This window comes from Pteropus alecto, unplaced genomic scaffold (assembly GCF_000325575.1).
Source record: "Pteropus alecto unplaced genomic scaffold, ASM32557v1 scaffold129, whole genome shotgun sequence".
In the NCBI taxonomy this organism is placed as follows: domain Eukaryota; kingdom Metazoa; phylum Chordata; class Mammalia; order Chiroptera; family Pteropodidae; genus Pteropus; species Pteropus alecto.
The window spans coordinates 783455-805665 of record NW_006442597.1 but is presented as its reverse complement, the minus strand read 5'-3'; the positions used below and the strand labels follow the sequence as shown (position 1 = coordinate 805665).

General features: G+C 37.3%; 2 protein-coding genes across 4 annotated transcripts in view; one reads left to right on the top strand and one right to left on the bottom strand.

Moving 5' to 3' along the window:
- The window catches only part of CENPP (centromere protein P), a 207293-nt gene that overhangs the window by 47991 nt on the left and 137091 nt on the right, over positions 1-22211 (bottom strand). The gene's annotated exons all lie outside the window — the stretch shown is intronic.
- Positions 1-22211, top strand: part of ECM2 (extracellular matrix protein 2) — a 42251-nt gene that overhangs the window by 9936 nt on the left and 10104 nt on the right. Inside the window, exons 2-6 of one of the 2 annotated variants that reach the window (XM_006922800.3) lie at positions 8130-8442; positions 11620-11808; positions 14243-14710; positions 17448-17563; positions 19194-19329. In XM_006922800.3, coding sequence (XP_006922862.1) covers positions 8154-8442; positions 11620-11808; positions 14243-14710; positions 17448-17563; positions 19194-19329 — 1198 coding nt within the window. In that variant the 5' untranslated portion in view covers positions 8130-8153. Of the gene's footprint in view, positions 1-8129; positions 8443-11619; positions 11809-14176; positions 14711-17447; positions 17564-19193; positions 19330-22211 lie in introns of both variants that reach the window. The other variant, XM_006922799.3, reaches the window with a different exon arrangement.

Genomic DNA, 22211 nt, shown 5'->3' with positions numbered 1-22211 from the left:
ATGTTGAGAAGAAGTGGTGAGACCAGACACCTTCTCATTGTTCCTGATTTTAAGGGGTAAACACTGATGTTAACAATGTTTTTTAAATATGACAATTATCATATTTAGGTTCATAGCAAGTTAAAACTGATGAACCTATATTGATACATCATTATAACCACATCCATAATTCACAATTCACAGTTGTTTATTATACACTGTATGGATTTAGATAAATGTTCAATGACATGTATACATCATGACAGTATTACAGAAAATTTTCACTGCCCTAAAAACTTCTGTGTTCTAATTATTCATCCCTCCCCCATAACACCAACCCCTGGCAACCAATGATTTTTTACTGTCTTTTCCAGAATGCCATATAGTTGTAATCATATAATACCAGCATTTTCAGATTGGCTTCTTTCACTTAGTAGTATGCATTTAAGGTTCTTCCATGTCTTTATGTGGATCGATAGCTTGTTTCTTTTTAGCACTGAATAATATTCCATTGTCTGGATAGACTGCAGTTTATCTAGTCACATACTGAAGAAAATATTAGTTGCTTCCAAGTTTTGGCAATTGTGAATTAAGGTGCTGTAAGCATCCATGTGTAGGTTTTTGTGTGGACATAAGTTTTTAACTCATTTGGGTAAATACCAAGGAACATGACTGCTGGGTTATATGTTTAAGAACATATTTAGTTTTCTAAAACATTGCCCAACTATCTTCCGAAGAGGCTGTACCGTTTTGCATTCCCATCACCAATGGATGAGAATTCCTGTTGCTCTACATCCTTGCCAGCATTTGGTGCTGTCAGTGTTTTTTATTTTGTCCATTCTAATAACTGTATAGTGCTATCTTGTTGTTTTAACTTGCAATCTACTATTTTTAAAATCAATATTTGAGACAGAAAAGTAGAAAATTTGGATGGTAACTATAAATTTGTCTATTTCTTCTTAAAGTTTTATTAATTTTTTCTTCATGTATTTTGAAGCTGCATTGTTAAGTGTATGAAGGTTTAGGATTGTTGTATCTGCATGAAGAAAAAAATCTCTTTATCATTATGCAGTGGCTCTCTTTATGATTGCTAATATTCTTCATCTTATCCATTTCATCTTATATTAGTATAGCCATTCCACTATTCTTTATTTTTTATTTTTCAATTATAGTTGACATACAATATTATATTGGTTTCAGGTATATGTCATAGTGATTAGACATTTATATAACTGACAAAGTGATCACCTTGGTAAGTTAGTATCCAGCTGACTATATTCTGTATGCTGTACCTTACATCCCCATATTCCGCTCTTCTTTTGATTAGTGTTACCATGGTATATATTTTCCACCCTCTTAACTTTAACCCATTTGTATCTTTATGTAAGTTTCTTATAGGTAGCATCTACTGGGGTCCTACTTTCTAAAAACTCAATCTGATAGTCTCTGCCTTTTAAATGTGGGATTTAATCAATTTACATTTAATAATTTACATATGTTTTGGATTATTTCTCACTATTCTACTCTATTTCCTTTATTGGCTTATTACCGGTAACTCTTAGGGCTCATAATATGCATCTTTAACTTATTACAGTTTACCTTCAAGAGATATTTTTCCATTTTGCTTATAGTATAGGAACCTTACAACAGCATATTTACATGTCCTACTTCCTCCTCTTTGCTTCTGTTCTCATACATTTTACTTCTACCTGTCATAAACACACCAAAATACACTATTATTGTATTAATAAATGCAACTGTTGAACAGTTAAGAGTATTAAATATTCAATTATCTTTTCTTTCAGTACCTTAAAGATGTTGCTCTACTGTCACTAGCTTGTACTGTTTCTGATGAGAAGTCTGCCTTTATTCATAACTTTGTCTTTTTCTCTGTTAAGATTTTATCACTGGTTTTAAGGCAGTTTGAATATGATAAATATTTGGTATAATTTTCTTCATATTCCTAATGTTTGGGGTTCATTGAGCTTAGATATGTGGGTATATCATTTTCATCAAACTTGGAAAATGATCAGTCTTTATTTCTTTATATATAAATATTTTTGTGCCTCCCTAGCTCTTTGGGGACTGGAAATGGACATATAGTTATTCCATTGCTTTGTAGTTATCTTACAGCAAAGTGATGCTCTGTTCATGCTTTTTACTAATTTTGTGTCTGTTTGTGTATTTCATTTTGGATAATATCTATAACTGCTTTCAAGTTCACTAATTTCTTCTTTGATATCTAATGTGTTATTCTTCCCTTGTAGTGTAGTTTTTCTCTCTCACATTCTAGTTTCCATTTTTTAAAATTTTTGATTTGGATCTCTTTAAATATCTTTCTCTACCTCTTGAACATATAGAATATAGTTATAATAACTTAGTGACCTACTGAATAATTATGTCAGCTGTATCATTTTTGGATTGGTTTAAATAGATTGATTTTTGTCATTATTATGGGTTAATTCTTCCTGCTTCTTGTGTGCCTGGTAAATTTTTGCTGGATTCTCAAGCACTGTTAGGCGCTCTGGGATATGGTTAAGTTATTGTACACAGTTTGATCCTCTCAGAAAGGCTTGTTGCTCAGTTTTGTTAAATAGGATCAGGGCAGCCATTAGTCTAAGGTGAACTGTTTCCTCTGCTGTGCCAGTGTCCTGAGTACTCCACCTGATGCCATGTGAAGTACAGGTTTTTCACTCTGACTAGTGGGCACACAAACTCTGCACAGCCTTTTTTAAGTCCCAGGGATTTTTCTTTTATGGTAGTTTTTCTCCAGTATCGAGTAGTTTACTCACACAAATGTGCTGATCAGTACTCAGCTGAAGACTTGAAGTCTCTAGAAGACTTTATCTGGGTAGCTCTCACCTCTCTGTACTCTGCTCTGCTAACTCTTGCCTCACTGGAATCACCAGACCCCCAGGTCTGTCTTTACAACTGAGGGAGCCTGTAGGACTCTGCCTGGGTCCCTTCCCTGGGCTGCAGCCTGGGAAGGAACTCCCTTAAGGCAATAAATGGGGGCTCACCTTGGATTTTGTTCCCTCTCAGGAATCTATCTTGGTCTATTCCGTGTCTAATGTTTGAAAATGTTATTTCATGCATTTTGTCTGAATTTTAAGTTGTTTTAGGTAGGAAAGTATATCTGGTATATTACTCCATCTTGGATGGAAACAGAAAGATTTGTTAAGTTTTGTCACAAAACTGGTACAATGGCTGGCAGGTTCTCTAGGAGGTGACCATGAACTAACTTCCAGCTTCTCCAAGAATCGCTACTTCATGAGGTCCCTCTAGCAAGAAGGTTGGCAATGCGGGGATGAAAACCACCAACAAAAGAGTGCTCTCATTCTTGAACTCCAGGTGAAGAGGTACCATATGGCAAAATGTCAAAAACAGGTCAGTGAGAGACATTTGTACCTACGCAAAGGACCCAGGTTGTCAACACCGTGTTTGCTACAATCATTGTAGGTATTTACTGAGAGCAAATCACAATATTTGGCTGGACTTGACACTGATCACCCCCATTTCCTACACATGTGGGTGGCAGGCACTGTGATGAGGAAGCCCTGCTTTACCCATAGTATATGGTCTTCCATTCAGATGCCCTTGAGATTCCCAGGGCTACGCACAGGTTTTGAAGCAGACCTAAAGATAACAGCATCTGGATGTCAACAGATCACTTTGTTTCATACAGAAAAATTGAATCAAATGCTTAGAGGGTCTCTTAGCTATTTCCTAAGATCCCAACAAGATTGCTGGTTGACAGAGTCTGTAGCTACTGTTGGCCCTTTGAGCCTTCAAAGTCCCTTCTTTGCAATTTGGAGTTTTTTTTCCCAAAGATTTTTTTCCCAATTACAGTTGACATACAATATTATATTAGTTTCAGGTGTATAACACAGTGATTCGAGACATTTATATAACTTACGAAGCGATCATCCTGATAAATTCATACATAATTGCTACAATACTACTGACTACATTCCCCATGCTATATTCTACATCTCCATAACTATTTTGTAACTTAAAATTTGTAACTCTTAATACCCTCCTCCCTTCATTTGTTCCCCTGACCCCCTCCCAATCCAGTACCATCAAAATGTTCTCTGTATGTATGAGCTTATTTGTTTTATTTGTTCATTTATACCATACTCTAGATTCCATATAAGTGAAATCACATGACATTTGTCTTTCTGTCTGACTTACTTCACTTAGCACAATATGCTCTAGTTCCATCCACGTTGTTGCAGACAGCAAGATTTAATTCTTTTTATGGCTGAGTAATAGTCCACTGTAAATATGTACCATCTCTTCTTTATCCGTTCATCAACCAACAAACACCTAGACTGACTCCATATCTTGACTACTGTAAATAATGCTGCAATGAATGTATGGATGCACATGTCCCTTCGAAGTCATGTTTTAGGTTTCTTTAGACAAATACCCAGAAATGGGTTTACTGGATCCTTCTTTGTCTCTAGTACTTATACTTATCTGGTATAAGTATTGCTACCCCAGCTTTTTTTGTTTCCATTTTCATGAAATATCTTTTTCCACCTCTTTACTTTCAGTTCTGAAGTGAATCTCTTGTAGGCAGCATATGTTAAGGTCTTATTTTCTTATCCATTTAGCCACCCTATGCCTTTTGATTGAAGCATTTAATCCATTTACATTAAAATAATTGTTGATAGATGTGTAGTTATTGCCATTTTATTATTTTTTTCTTCTTCTTAAAGAAGTTCCATTAATATTTCTTGTAATACTAGTTTGGTAGAGATAAACTCCTTTAGCCTTTTCTTGTCTGAGAAGTTCTTTATCTGTCCTTCAATTCTAAATGATAGCTTTGCTGGGTAGAATAATCTTGGTTGTAGGTCCTTGCTTTTCATCACTTTGAATATTTCGTGCCAATCCCTTCAACAGTCTTATGGGAGCACCCTTGTCAGTAACTAAGTGCTTTTCTTCTGCTGCTTTTAAGAGTCTCTTTGTTATTGACCTTTGGCATTTTAATTATGATGTGTCTTGGTGTGAGCCTCTGGGTTCATCTTGTTTGGGACTCTCTCCTTCTTGGGATTGTATGTCTATTTCCTTAGCCAGGTTAGGGAAGTTTTATATCATTAGTTCTTCAAATAGGTTTTCAATTCTCTGCTTTCTCTCTTCTCCTTCTGGTACCCCTATGATAAGAATATTAGTACACTTGATGTTGTACCACAAGCCCCTAAAACTGTCCTCATTTGGGGGGGTTTTTTTCCTTTTGTTGTTCTGATTGGGTGTTTTTACCTTATCTTCCAAATTGCTGATTTGATCCCCTGCTTCATCTAATCTACTCTTGGTCCCCTTTAATATATTCTTTATTTCAATTATTGCATTCTCTATTTTTGATTAGTTCTTTCATGTTTTCTATCTCCATTTTTATGCTTCCTATGTCAGTGTTGAAGTTCAATGAGATCATTGAACATCCTTATAACCAGTGTTTCAAACTCTGCATCTGATAAATTGCTTGTCTCCACTTTGTTTAGTTCTTTTTCTGGAGCTCTGTTCTGTTCTTTCATTTGGGACTTTTTTTTTTTTTTTCTGTCTCCCTGTGTTTGTTTCTATGTATTAGGTACATCTGCTATGTCTTCCAATCTTGATAGTGTGGTCTTATATAGTAAGTGACCTGTAGGGCCTTGTCTCCTTGGTCAACTGAGCCAGATGCTCCAGCTGTGTCCCTCGTGTGGTTTGTATGTGCCCTCCTGTTGTAGATGAGCCTCTGTTGCTGTTTGCATGTCAGTGGGAGGGACTGACCTTCAGGCTGATTGGCTATAAGAACTGGCTGTGACTACAGTAGAGGAGCTGTTGTGCAGGAGCTGATCCTACAGAGCAGGGCTCTGGTGCCTACCCAGTCTGCCTTTTGGGTCTTTGGTGAAGGTGATGGGTAGTGCTCTGTTATGGTCTGAAGCCAGCCACCCAATGTGTTGATTCTGGGGCCTCTTGGGAGAAACTTTGTTGCAGGCCAAGGTCAGCTGCTGTCTATGCCCTGCCCAGCACTACCTGGTATGAGCTACAAAATGGTCTGCAGGTGGTTGCCACTTGTGTGTGCCTTGGGAGTGCCTGGGAGAGGCTAAGCTGAGAATCAGTGCTGGCTGCCACGAGTGCCAGGTTTGGGGCTGCTTAGCAAGAGGTACTGGGCATGCCAAGGCCAGATGTTGATTGTTTGAGGTTGTAAACTTTTGAAAGATTTTAGTAAAGTCCATAGCATGAGCCTAGATAGGCCATTTGTATGGAAAAGCCACTGGATATGCTTGGGTGGACCCAAAATTTGGGTGGGGCGGAGTCTCAGGGTATCATCAGGGCAGGGTGAATGGTGTTAGCCAGGTTGATGGAGAATTAGACTTGGCAACTGCTTACATGTACACACTGGGTGAGGGGAGGACTCAACAAAGGAACAATGGCTTCTGCTGGCACTTCTGTCTGGGAGAAAGCTATACCTCCAGCCATTGCCCTGAAGTCAGACAATTCCATTCCTCCCTGTAGGTATGTCCCTAGTGCCTTTCGAGGTGCTGCCCCAGCACTGGAGGCGCAGAATGAGTGAGTCTGTGTGAGGGCTTTTTAAGAGGAACACCAGGGACTCCAGCAACCCTCCTTTTCACTCAGTCACAATCTCTGCTGGTTTTCACTGCCAGAAGCTATGGGGACTTCTCTTCCTGTCACTGGGACCCTGGGCTGGGTAGCCCAGTGTGTGGCTGGGACCACTTGCTCCTCAGAGGGGACCTCTGCAGCGGAGGTATCCCTCCCCATTTTTAACCACCACATGTGGTGGTGGGACCAGCCTGATCCGCATCTCCGCCCCTCCTACCAGTCTCAATGTGGCTTCTTCTGTATGTCCTCAGTTATAAGACTTCCGTTCAGCTAGACTGCAGGTGATTCTCAATGATGGCTGTTCTATAGTTTAGTTGTAATTTTGATGTGGTTGTGAGAAGAGGCGAGCACAGCATCTACTTACTCAGACATCTTGACCAGAACTATGGAGTTTTAATCTCTGTATATAATATCACCTTAAAACTTTACCATTCTTGCCCATCACCCGCCAGAGGGATGTTTTCTGAAATATAACAGTTTTGTACTGGTTGACAGAAATGATCGAGACAGGCCTGTGAGGAGTGGAATAAATTTTATCACCGAGCAAGGCTGCCACTTTAACTAATGATCCTGGGTCTTTAGGGTCCCTAGGGTTTCAGATTCTGCTCCAAACATCCTGGCTGTGTGGAGAGGGCACTCCATCTCAGAGGGTAATGACAATGAGGGGACCTGAGGGAAGAACAGCAAAGGAAGAGCTGCCACGGAGGGGTAAGGGTGAAGACAATGGCTCTAAGCTCAGAGGGGCAATGGACACTGTACAAACCTTTCCTTGTAGGACTAACTGCAGGCCAGAGCACATGGCCTGGCGATCCTTCAACCAGCCTCTGACACATTTAGTCTTTCTCATCGAGAGTACTGAAGTATGTGTTTTTCAGCTTTACCATGTGCAGGGCCCTGTGCTGTTCCTGAGACTGGCTAAGAGATGCTTTGTCCCTCTTATCTCTTTGTAACTGATGCTAGTTTACTGTTATTTTTATATAGTGTAATCATGTCCCTGCACCCAATAAAGAAAATTATAAAGCTAGAGTATAAAAAACAAAATAGAAGAGCTAGGAAAATGAGTTTTCGATGATGTCAGTCACAAAATAACTTACTCAGAAATCTCTTGAGTAACCTCCAAAAACCTAAAACACAGCAGTCCAGAGAGACGGTGGCAAACAATGGCCCAGGTGCCAAGTTTGACCAATTGAATAGTTTTATCAGCATACAGCCACACCCATCTGTGTACATATTTTTTGCTTTTGTGCTACAAAGGCCTAGTGGAATAGTTATGAAAGAAAACATATGGCCTGTAAAGCCTACAATATTTACTATCTGGTCCTTTATAGAAAAGTCTGCTCATGCCTGTTATAGATTAGATGTTTCTTGATTCTAATAGAAAAATTCTAAATTCTGATTTGGCAGTAATAGTATAGCATAGAGCCCACTATCATGTGTTATTTCTCAAAGACTCTCTGCTGAAGAATGTAGGCAATTATAAGCCAGATTTCAGAGGTAAAAAGTTAGTCACCACTAACTCCAAAATTGTTTCATTCTCATTCTAGGAACTGGATGGTGAAAAAGCAAGCATGAAGTTTGCAGGTCTATTCTGTATTTTTCTGCTTATCATTTTCCAAACTGACTTTGGACAAAATGAAACAATTCCTAGGAAGCAAAAAAGGAAGATGTATTACAGAAGATTGAAGAAAAGTTCTTTGCCAAACCACAGATCCAGTAGACAGCCTGGAATGCAGCAGACAACAATGGGGACACCAACAGCAACATTTCCCATGGTTAGCTTGGATTACAGCATGGAGGAGAAGTCTGAATCCTTTATAAGGTTTCTTGGAGTAGAAACAAGCTATAATGTGCTGCCAGGTAAGAAAACAGTACTAAAGAGAGAGGGAGAAAGAACCTCCATGAAGATAATTTAAAAAATTTTTTAACTTATATTATCTTTTGGTTTAATCCACAAAGATAAATTTTAAATTAATGTTAAAAATCATTTACAGAATGTATTTAGAATATAAAACTGGAAAACAGAAAAAAAAACCAGTTATCCTACAACTATACTTACGAAATCATAATTACTATTTTGTTTTATTTCTAGTCTGTTAACTATGTCATGTATTTTAAATAGTTGTTATCATAACATAGATAATATACACATAAATTTATAAACTGATTTTTCATTTATAATGATATATCATCTAAGATATAAAACAAATTATTCAGATGATTCTATACATGGCTAGTAAATATTTTCAATCAAAAATTTTCAACAAAAAAATAGTTAAGCCACTGATTTTATTTTATACAGACTAAACCAATGAATTTTTAAAGGCTGAAAAGATTGGAAATTCTTCCAAAACTTCAACTAAGCATTTTTAAAAACTAGTATTTAATGGTCCCCATTTTTGCAGGTTTGGAACAACAACAAAAAAATTATATAGTTTACATAAAACTTTCAAATGACCAAAAAAAAAAAAAAATCACCAGATAATATTCTGTGGCCAAATGCTTCTAAATGATGTTATTTCCACAAAGTTAACAGAAATAACATATAATCACCATGAAAGTACACAATTTAGGTCACATTTACAGCATGATAGGGAGAAGAAAAAGTCGGAGGCTGGGAAATCTTACTAAAAACATATGATAATAATAGTGTACCCACAACTGCTAAAGAATGATGAGGTCATTTTCCCTAGTTAAGTGAAAAGTTATCTAAGCTATAATAAAAAATAAAAAGGTTAAAAAGTATGCATAATGTGATCTCGAATCTGTTTTAAAGTATGTAATATAGGGTAGTGTGCATAAAAAAGCACAGAAGATGTATACTAAACATTTCTCAATTAACCTAAAATGTTTTCCAGTGGTCTAATAGTGCTTTTTTATAAAATAATTGTGGTAAATACACATAACATAAAATTTATCATTTTAACATTTTAAAGTGTACAATTCAGTAGCACTTAGTACACTCACAATGTTATGTAACCATTACCGCTATAGTTCCTGAACATTTTCTTCACCCCAATATGAAACTCCGTATATATTAAGCAGTCACTTCCCAGTTTCCCCTAAACCCAGCCCCTGGCAACTACTAATCTTTCTGTATTTAAAATTTGCCTATACTGGATATGTCATATAAAAGGAGTCATAATATGCAGCCTTTTGTGTCTGGCTTCTTTTACTTAACATAATGATTTCAAGGTTCATCCATGTTGCTGTGTGTCAGTACTTCACTCTTTTTAATGGCTGAATATGATTCCATGATATAGATGTACTACATATTGTTTATCCATTCATCTGTTGATTCTACTTTGGGTTGTTTCTACCTTTGACTACTGTAAATAGCACAGCTATAAACACTTGTGAACAAGTTTCTATGTGAACTCTTGTTTTCAATTTTCTTGAGTATATACTTAGAAGAAGAATATGGGGAATATAAATGCTGGGCCATATGATAATTCTATGTTTAAGGAAATACCAAATGTTTTCCATAAAGGTGACACATTTTATATAACAACCAGCAAATGTTCAAAGATTCCAATTCCTTTGGATCCTTGGCAACATTTGTTATTTTCCATTTTTTTAAATATAGCCATTCTTGTGGATGTGAAGTGGTATTTTGCTGTGGTTTAATTTATATTTCCCTAATGACTAATGATGTTGAACACCTTTCTATGTGCTTGTTGTCTTCTTTGAGAAATGTGTATTCAAGTCCTTTGTTCGTTTTTTAATTGGGTTGTTTGTCTTTCTGTTGTTAAGTTTTAAGAGTTCTTTATGTATACTCTGGATATTAGGCCTTTATCAAATATGATTCAAAAATATTTTCTATTTTCTCCCATTGTGTAAACTGTCCTTATACTTTCTAAATGTCCTTTGATGCACCAAAATCTTAATTTCAATGAAGTCCAATTTATCTATTTTTTGTTGTTTATGCTTTTGGAGTTATACCTGAAAATCCGAGGAGGGCACGGAGATGTACATCTATGCTTTTTCCTATGAGTACTACAGTTTTAGCTTTTATATTTAGGTTTTTGATCCACTTTGAGTTAATTTTTATATTTGGTGTGAAGTAGAAGATGGCTTCATTCTTTTGCATGTGAATATCCAGTTGTCCCAGCACCATTTGTTGAAGAGACTATTGTTTTCTATTGAATGGTCTTGCCACTCTTGTCAAAAATCATTTGGCCACAGATGTATGGGTTTATTTCTGGACTTTCGATATTCCATTGGTCTGTCTATATGTTTATCCTTTTGTTAGTACCACACCACCATGAGCTGATTATTGCAGCTTTGTAGTTAGTTTTGAAATCTGGAAGTGTGAGTTCTCCAAATTTGTTCTTTTTTTTTTTTCCCAAGATATTTTGGATATTTGGGGCCTGTTGTGATTCTGTATGAATCTGAGGATCAACTTTTCCTTTTCTGCAAAAAAAGGCTGTTGGAATTTTGATTATAGTAATTTTGAGTATAGTACCTTTATAATCAGAAAAAACTTATATGTATCTATTTTTCCACAAGAAGAACTAGGTGACTGAGATTAGTCTACTTTAAGTAACCAAATGAGAGATAGGGTATGGCCTGAATTGGGATGACACAGTGGTGAGGGGAAGCGGGGAACAAATGTGAGAGCCCATTTGGGGGTGGAATTTGGGAACAATGGCTTATCAGATAGAGAAGAGTTATTAGGAATGACTAAGGTCGGAAGTAAAATATTCCCTCTAGTATTCAAATCTACTGTCTAATGGCCTGCTTAGTTGACATACTTATCCACATATCTATTCTTGTATAACTTAGCCATCCTGACAGATACAGGATGGAAGCACAATTCACAGAGTCAAGTTACCGTGAGGAGGTCACTCTGAGCCTAAGAGAGAAGTTGAGAGAAGAGCACATGAAAAGCATTTCAGAGGGTTACAGCCAAGCATGAATACACATAGAATGCTATTCTTTTGTGGTTCTATCTATCTGACTTCACAGTGTACTCACTTCTATTCACAGGGGCTGGTAACCACACAAGGAATTTAAATGTCTTATGTTCTGTTTTAGGAAAGAAAGGACACTGTTTGGTGAATGGGATAACCATGTACAACAAAGCTGTATGGTCTCCTGAGCCCTGCACTACCTGCCTCTGCTCAAATGGAAGAGTGCTTTGTGATGAAACCATGTGCCACCCTCAGATGTGCCCCCAAACAGTTACACCTGCAGGAGAATGCTGCCCGGTCTGCTCTGATACCGGTATACATATTTAGCCAAAACAAAATATCACATGTGATTTGGTCCTTAACTTCCATATGTTTTCATTTTGTCTTTTACCTTAAGTTTTTAAAAAAATTTATTTCAATTCGTTTCAAATATACGGTAAATTGGTTAGACATCTATATAGTTCATAAAACGATCACTCCAGTTGCTCCCTTGATGCCCTGGCTCTTCACCTAGCCATCATATTAATGCTAACTGCATTCCCTATGCCATGCTCCCTATCCCTGTGACCAATTATCAACTACTAATTTGTACTTCTTTAACTTTTCACCCCATTCTCCCAGCCTCCTCCAACCCACCTCCCCTCTGGCCTTCACCAAATTGTGCACTATATTTGTGAGTCTGTTTTTGATTGGTTTGTTCTTTTTGTTCCTTAGATTCGCATATAAGTGAAATCATATACTTACCTTAAGTTTTAAATCATCATAAACTAGTCATCAGAGTACTTAAAATATTGGCACAATTATGATAAACATAGAAACCACTTGGAAAAGCATATAGTAGGGGTCAGAAATAAAAGATCTTGGCTTTCCAGTTCTAGCTCTATCAGAAGAAGTAAACTAGGACTAGATCGCATTCCACATTTGACTCTTGGCTTTAGAAATGTAGTGACAGAATTTACACAGCCGACAGTCCCTGAGTTCTTAGTATGTATGAAGAGCTCTGCTTAGTCCTTTACATGCATTATCTCACTTAGCGCAACACAACGTGGGTACAATTATTATTCCAAAAGAAAATTAAGAACTCATGGTGAACAAAGGGAGGAGTGTATATGTAGACAGAATAAAGCCCAACTCTCCAGTCTATTTGGAGCAGTGCTTTCTTTTGTGGCACTGCTTTGCAGAGGAAGGTTAAGCTATGGGGTTTCGTTGGCTGCTTCTGTCCCCTTATCCTATGAAGCTCATACCTGATGGAGTACAGAATCCTTGGGAGGGAGGTGCAGGTCTGCCCCAAGAAAAGTCTAGCCAATGAATTATGAAACAAATGCATGTTAAATAATTTGATGAGAAGGGATTGGGATGTGTTTTATCTATGATCAAGGTAGATTGTTTACACACACAGGATGATCACAGAGTGGGTGTCTACAAAAGTCTCCTGTCAAGAAGAACTTCAGAATATTCAGGAATTATATTTTGGTAGCTACTACCAATTATTTTACTAAGGTATTATGACTTCTAAAAAATGTTAAAAAAATAAGTGTTTAATAATTAAACTGACTTCTTAGGAGTGAAACACAAAGTTTATAAAGGCAAGATTCAGAAATTCTCAAATATTTTTCAAAGGAAATACTATAATTATTTTGGAAAAATAAACTTGGATCTACAAGAAGGATTTTAAATATTTCAATATGATAGCTTTAGTTTCCTTCTAATTTCTTCCTATTCTCCTCTTGAATTTTCTACCAGAGATATGAAAAAAATAACTCACAGACTTTTTTTTGGGGGGGGGGGTGACATATATAGTATCAAATAAAAGCAGGGACATGATTAAGTAAATTTGTATATTTTGATGGAAGAAAATCTATGCACTGAACTCACTCATCCTTAGAACTCTTCATTCAGAGGGTGAGTATGAAGTCTGATCTTAGCTACATCTTCCCCTCGTTAGCCTAAGATATTAACATCTAAATACAAATTTATATAAATTTTCTACTATTACATTTCTGCTCTCATCATCATGGAATAATAAAAAGTACTCTCATGCATATGTCTAGGTTAAAACAACATCATTTAAGTCCTGGATGTATTCTATAAGCCTCAAGAAGTAAAAATGACTTAAGTGGATACTGAGTGGAAAAAAATAAGAGAACTCTCTGTCAGAGAATGCTTTTAGACCCAAGGAGCTGAAAGAAAATTAGACAAAAATAATAATAAATCTATAAACAAAAGTCAATTTTACTACCATAAGCAAGTAATATATACATGTTTCACTTTTTTATGTCTGATAGTGTACAAATTCTTACATTATTAATAACCCAAATGAATTGAACAGTATTATTATAAAGGTATCACGTCTTACTATATTGCAATCTCACAATAAAACTGATTACCATTTTGCATCATGTGGCAATATTATTCCCTCTTTAGTCACCAGGTAGTATGACCCTTTAGTAAAAATAAATAGTAAGGCCACAGGCAAAACAAAAATTATCCATAGTAGATCTTACAAAATAGAAGTAAAGTTAAAATTAAAATTATTCAAGCAAAAATTTCAAGATGCATTTCATGATTAAGCTGTACTCCAATACCTGAAGGGACTAATACTAACTTCATTTTCACTATGATTCTTCCTTTTATTAATATTACAACTTGCCCCTGCTGTCTACTCCTTGTGTGGTGAGTAGCCTCCTATTCACTACTCAGTGGTACAACATTAAATGACAAAACGGAATTTTCTGGTGATTCTTCAGAACAAAGAGAACCTACTCATTTACTTCAGAAGCAATTGCCACCTCCTCAGGTGGAAATGGATCAAGCATTGAAAAAAGAGGGACTTGAATTTGAGGAGGATGAAGACATTAAAGAAAATGAAGACAGGGAGCAAAAGAAAAAGATCCATGGACCTGGGGATGCAGGAAGACTTCCCAGTGAGGGACAGAGCAGAGAAGAGGAAGATCAGAGCCCTGGGGAGGAGGTGAAGCAGGCCCATCAACACAGAAACCCAGCAAGGGAGGAGGAAGACAAAGACGAGGATGAGACCATCAGAGGAGACGTGTTCAGGATGCCCTCTCAACTCCCAGTTCCTGCTCCTCCCAGAGGCATGCCTCCTCTGCCAAGCAGGTGCTCTCTGTCCTACAGGACCATCAGCTGCATCAGTGCTGACCTCTCACAGATACCACCACTAACAGCACCAGAGATAACAAGTCTGGAGCTCATTGGTAAGAGATGTTGATGTCTGTTTTACCTTGCGCTTTAAAAGTAAATAATTCTCAATATCCTATGAATGTTATATTTTAATTTCATAATATAAATTGACTCCAAACAGCCTAATTTCACAATCTTCAAACATATAAACTTTGCAGAGGAAATAGGTGTTTACACAGGTAGAAAGCAAATTCCTCCAAATCAAATCATGATTTCCCATGGACTTTTTTCTTAAAGTTAGCTTTACTGAGGTATAATTTATATATAGTAAAAATTTATTTTTAGCATGTTCTTGAGTTTTGACATATGCAACCACCACCACAATCAAGATATAGAACATTTCCATCACCTCATCAGCTCAGGATCTAAGGTAAATGGTCATTAACAGCGGCCTTATTAATGTAATAGGGTGTAAAAGATCATAGGCTTGATTTATTTTAGTGGACTTCAGATATAAAAGTTTTCCTAGGACCCCTTGGCCTCATTTTCTCTAACTCTTTGTTCTTCGATCACAAGTGGAGATTTTCTGAGCTAACCTTGGTGGTTGCCACTAGACTACTTGCTCTTGAAATGCTGACATGATCTTACATTTTATAAAGCACTTTTACATTAATCTTCTCTGTTAATCCTCATTTTAGACCTATGAAGCAGGTGTTAGCCCTTCTTTTACCAAAAATCCCCTCAGAAAGTAAGAAGCAACTTGCTTGAGTCTGCACAGCTTATGATACGATATGATATGACTACAACTGACTTACTACTTTGTCAGATACTTTGCTAGAAGTGTGTCGGCCCATTGAGAATTTATAGTCCCAAGGAATGAGACAGGCAGGTGAACAGGTAATTTAAAATAAACACCGAGGCTGTGAACTCGCAGCCTGCAGTCCAGATTTGGCTAACAGATGTATTGTTTGACCTGCCCAGTTTAAAACAATTTTGAATTGCTTTCTAGCATTTCCTCCCTTTTGTTTACATGCAGTACAATTCACCAATTTAAGTATATAGTTTTAACCCTCGTGTAACCACCACCACAATCAAGATATAGAACATTTCCATCACCTCCCCAAATTCCCTCACATCTCTCCTTTCACAGCCCTGGCCACCACTGATGCATTCTTTCAATAGTTTTGCCTCTTCCAGTATGTCATGGAAATTGAATCATTCAGTACATAGCTTTTTCAGTTGGGCTATCATACTGCTTTTGAGGGTCACCGAGGCTGTTGCATTTATCAGTATCTTGCTCCTTCTCACTGCTGAGTGATGTTTCATTGCTTGGATGAACCACAGGTACCCCCTGAAAGACAGCTGGATAATTTCCAGTTTGGGTCAATTATGTGTACGGTTGCTTTAAACACCTGCGTATAGATGTTTGTGTAGGTTTAATTTATCTTTTCTCTAGAGTACATACCCAGGAGTAGGACTGCTGAGTAACAAGTAAATGCATGTTCAACTTTATAACAAACTACCAAACAGTCCCTAAAGTGGCTGCCACATTCCTGCCAGCTATGTTGGAGAGGTCCTGCAGCTCCACTTCCTGTCAGCTGTTTTCCCCCTCATTTTAGCTATTCAGATGAACATAGAGTGCTCCAGATCTTTTGCTTATCATATTTTTATAGGGCCACCTAGAAGGGTTCTGAGTAGAAGAACGGCATGACCAGATGTGTGTGTGTGTGCGTGTGTAGTTGGTTGGCGGGGAGACTGGGTTGGTTGACAAACTTGGGCATTTGTCTGCATGACAAGGCCCATGCTGGGCACAGAAGCAGGAGTGAAAGAATCTGAATAGAGTTTCAGATGTGTCTTAGGGGAAATCATAAACTACCATCAAAGTAATAAATGACCATAATGAATACTCATTAGAAAAAGTCCAACACCTTTGTTTAGGATGGCCAGTCTGATGGGACACCACCAGTGTCGTGGCCTTCCTGACACCACTTATGACCTCCTAAGAAATTCTTCTCATATATAGAGACTCCTCTAGTAATGCCCCATCTTCCTGCAGCCTGCAGCCAGATGTGCTCTGCCATAAGAAAACTCAATTTGTCAAAGTCTAAAGTCTTATGAAAGATAAATAAGTTGTGCTCAGTCACAATATCTTGGTTTTACAAGCAGGTCACCATGTGGTTTTTATAGTATTCATATTTCTGGTAAGCTCACTTTCTGGGTTTAAAATCATTGACTACTGTACTTAACTAAATGTCCAAACAACCCCACAAATTTAAGGCATGCAGGAACTTTTATGGATTAAAATCATAAAAGTAAAACATTAAATCTAATGGCAATCTGACAATTATCTCCCCAAGCTGCTTATTAAGGAAACTGATGCTCAGAGAAGGTGAGTGATATGTCCTGATTAAAAAATAGTATCGTATTTCTGATCCAGGGTCTACTAAATGTCAATGGGAAAATATGAAGAACTATAAAAATCAGTTTCTATATAACTTTCCAGAAACATGTCCTTGTTATAAAATGTATGTTAACAGAACTGTCTAGCAAACCGTATTCTGGCATTTTAGAGCAGTTTTATCTAAAACATAACAAGTTCTTAGAGTGAAAATTTTGACTATGTTAAACAGTCTAGTTACAGTCTTGTTATTTTCCTAAATGTGCATTTGTTTACATAATATATATTCTATACTTGTTATGAGAATTGTTTTCTCCTCCAGATAAAGCACATGCACGTGTGTGATACATGTACACACATATACATGTATGTATAGACACACAGGCCTAAAACACAACTGCTGTGTGTCCTAGGCAATTCCATCACCTCCATTCCGGATGAAGCATTTAATGGATTACCGAATTTGGAAAGGCTTGATCTGAGCAACAATAATATCACCTCTTCAGGCATAGGTCCAAAAGCATTCAAGGTAAATATACACTCTGATTCGTGAGTAACAATCTGCTTAGATGGTTTTTTCATGACATGTACCAGCAGCAGGTGGAGATAGGAAAGGGAGGAAGGGTTAAATGTTTTAACAGGTAGTATTTTGCCTAAGAAAGTTTCCTCTCTGATGTCTGTAAACTGTGTTCATTTTTATCTTGAAAAAAGTCTGTTGTTTCACATGTTTCTGGCTGCCTTTTCTATGCTTCACCATTAGAGTACCAACAACAGCATTAATGACAAAACTAATGTGAATTTCCCCCAAGTAGCTGAAAACATATTGAAATATGGTCTCTTAGTACATGAGGTATTTCTGGGAAGAAAAGATAGCTTAATCTGGAAATTCTATTAACATTTTGAGGCCAGCAAGTTAGAGCTTCCCTATTTTGTGCCATGGGGAATATCTGATGAAGCATACTTTAGTAAGAGGGGTTCTGGAAAAACAAATGGACTCTGATGAAAATTGGCAAGGGGATAGGTTGGAGGGGGAAAAAAAAGGGAGAGAAGGGAGGAAACAGCACAGAATAAACTTCTGAAAGACTCAGATTTGACAATTTTTTCTCTTAAAAGGAGAAAAGGAATTTCAGAAAAACAAAACAAAGGCAAAAGCAAGAAAGGAGAGGTTTGTGTATATAAACAAATACTAAAAAATATGTATGCTTTAAGAAACCCAAGTGAAACATACAACATCCCGCAAGGTCAAACTTTATCCCCTTTGGACAAATTGCTGGCCTCTTAAATGCTCAGTTCCTGGTTCTCATTCAGATTTTGGGCTGACAGATGAGAACAGTCCAGGTGCTGTACATGTTTGTCACAGGCCCAGAGTATCTGCCCCATGCTAGCCATCCTTCTGACACCTGGGACTCGTGCATTTCCTGAATTTGATCAAAAAGCAAGACACTGTAGGAAATTATCTTCTTTGCTTGTTTTTAAATTTTCTGTCCCATTCCCAAACTGCTGAAATTTGACTCTGAGCACCACTAAATTGTTCACGTGGCTTCACTAAAACCTGACCAACTGCAGCACTCCTTTGGTAGTGAAGGCTAGTATGGCTATCGAGCATGCAACCACAAATGGAGATTCACTTCTCAGGCAGTCAGAACTGTTTGGGTACCATACAGGAATAGCTTGTGATATTTGTAGCACTTCATTTGGAAGAATTTCCACTATAATTAGTGCTATTTCATGATTCTTGATGACGATAGAAAACTCAGGTTTACAAATACATTGAAAGGATTCAAATTGCTGTCCTAATTTTAATATCCAGGCCAGATTCATGATACTGCATGATTTCATTAACTTTGTATCTATTGCTGAGACACAATCCAATGGTGACAGGAGCTTTCTCTTGCTTAATAAAACCACAGTAATAGGTGATAAATATGTCGTATGAAATACAAAATCATCCAATGTAGTTTGCTGAAAATGCCTGGGAATAAATACTACAAACAATATCAACATCTACCTAGCAGGGAGAATATGGGGATTCCTGTCTAAACCTGAGTAAGTACAGGTGTAAGACTTCAGTAATTACAGCAAACTGAATGTTAAATAAGACACATTACTATACATCTGTGACCAGATAAACAAGTAATTTTGAGATTTGCTTTTTTAAGCTTCTGAAGAAGTTAATGCATCTGAATATGGATGGAAACACTTTGGTAGAGATTCCTTCAGAACTACCATCTACATTAGAAGAACTTAAAATCAATGAGAACAATCTTCAGGCTATTGATGAAGAAAGTTTATCAGGTATTAAGCATTTGGTTTAATGATATGTGTCCTTATAATCTTTCTTCTATATTCACATGGGAATTTTTTTTTTATTTGCAGTATTGCTAAAGAGTTGCTAGTGAGGTTTTTTTAGGTCACTTTACAATTTAAATTGATAAACTTATTTTAACTATTGACTGGTAAACTTTTTAAAATGCATTTTAAACTGCCCATTGTCTTAAAAAGTACTCTAAATAGAAATAAAACGCTACGATTTCAGGTTCTCATCATCTATAATACAATAACCGAATTCCAAATCCGTAATATCCTAACATTTACACTAACTTTCCACACACAGCCATATGTTCTGGTGCTGTGTCTGTACTGATGTTTTTGGTGGTGGTTAGTGGTGGTAATGCTGTACTGCAGTTTGTTGATTGGGTATCTTTTATCACTATTAGATGCTCAATACACTCCAGTAGCAACTCTTGCCACCTCCACACATTTTGCTACTTTAATTTGTCATTTGATGGCACATGAGAATTATGTATCAAATATGAATAAGTAGGCACTATATGTGAGGCTGAGGGGATATCCTACAGAGTACATTAGCTTTAGCACATGTACACCATGGCAGTCACTTTGGCTTTGACCATCTTGTTCCCAAGAGGGTTATCATAGCACTTCTGCCACTAGGTATCAGTGAGGTAGTACACTCACCCCACAGGGCAAGACAAAAGATGTGTGTGAGTGTTTGGCTGCCATGACAGCCTGGCTTTCTTATGAATGGGCTTTAGTGAAGGTGCCCCACATTCCATACATTTGATACACCTAGAATTGACTATTATGGTTGTGCATTACTAAAGCTGTCATATATTGAACTCTGAATAAAAGAAGCAGTTTTTCATTGAGCTTTTCATAAATTCTAGATAATGTCTTTGATAAGATTATATGTTTTTAAGGACAAAGACTGCCTAATTTTTCGTCTTATCTTCCTAACAGTCTAATGCAGCTCTGGAGGTATAGTGCTCAAAAATTTTTATTTGTCTTGAAATATATTTATTATATTAACATTGATAACAACCTAAGCCTTTAAAGGAATAAAATAATTCAATTATTTCCTTTCACTCCCAAAAATACTTCATAGAAGTAAACGCTTCCAGTGATGAGAAAAAAAAAAAACAAAAAAAAAAACAATATGTGAATTGCCAAATCTGAGGATTCTAGAGTTATAGAAATACTCTATTTCCAGATGGATTTCAGAGTACAGAAGAAAAACATTAATAAACACAAAATTCAATGGGCTTTGTCATATGGAAAAGATATTAGAAAATTCAATTTCTAACTACTAGAAATTGAAATAGACCAAAGGAACACTTAATTTAGAAGAAGTATATTAACAGGCTGTATGTAAACTATGTATGAGAACATATTCCTAGCAGTGTTATCAAGTGACATGTTGTAAAACAAAAGCCCATATTTAGAAGGTGCTCTCACAGATTTCTGCGATTGCTTCTCTGCACATTCTCCCTCATGCACAAATGCTTCCATATCTCCAGAGGGTCGACTATGGTCCAGGGCAAACTGGCCTCCTCTCTCCCCTGCATGCTCCCCTCTCATCTCCATAGTCCCAGTACTGTGGAGGCAGAAGCCCTGTGAAGGTGGCCAGTGAGGAGGCTCTCCACTGTCATTTCATCCATAGAGCCTCCTCTACTCTGTGTGGGCAGGCTCCTCTTCTGTTTGGGCTGAGTTTTTAGTCCTGCTCCAGTGTTAGCCCCTTGGGTGCTGGTTTTTTTCTTGACTACTGTAGCCATTGAGGCTCCCTAGTTCCTATGAGTCCTGTTGGTGTGGATGATCAGGCTGACCAGCAGTGAGCAGGGTGAGCCTGAGAAAGGCCGCCGCCAGTGCTGTGATTCTGTTTCTTTAGGGTAGAAGCCCCTGGCTTCGCCATCAGTGGCCTATTGTTCTTCTATTATCTCTTGTGGCAAGTCTTCACTTATGACCTTTCAGGTTATATATAGTTCCAGAGAAGGGAAAAAAGGCAATTGAGGGAGAGAAGAAGCATGTGCAAAAGCATGGAGAAATGAGACAATCTGGATGTTACGGGATCTTCATACAGTTCTGTTGAGTCTGGGATACAAGGTGTGGATGGAGCAGTGGGGAGTGAAGGGCAGGAAATGGGCAGGAACCAGACAACAAAGAGCTGCACATGCTGGGCCAAGGTGTCTGGAGTTCAACCACGATCCACCGAAAGATTTGCATACCCACTACGGAGAAAAGGAGGGTCTTACAATTCAGGGGGAGAGATGGAGGACAGAAAGGAGGGACAGCAGGAGAAAACTAGATGTGCTTTAAAAATGTTCCTGTCTTCATTATTATGGAAATAAACCAATATCCACAATCACGGCAGCCCCTCTAGCAATGATTGTGTGTGGCTATGCACTTGGAATACCTATGAGATCTTGTTCTCAAGCATATTTATCCATGTTCATAACCTGTCATGTTGTTCTCTTATCCAATAACAGGAAAGAATTCCTATCAGTTCCTTGCTAATAAATCCTCTTTCTATCCCAAGTCTACAAGAACATTTTAATGTTTTCTAACTCTATCCTGTTTCTTGTTACATATAGGAATACACATACCATGTGTGTTTCCTATACATACAGTATACGCATAAACCAGAGAATAATTATAAAGTGATGTATAATATCATGTTTGCATTGTGTATTATGTTTCTTTTCTGAGGTCATGTAATGACCATTAGTCTATTTCTATTATGTTTTTCACTGGAAAACTTCTATTACATCCTTGAACCTCAAATATGTACCAGATAAATATAATAGATTCTCAGTATATTCAGTTTTGGAAATTAAAGAGACTATGAGGAAATATAATCACTTATCATAGTTTACTTGTTGGCC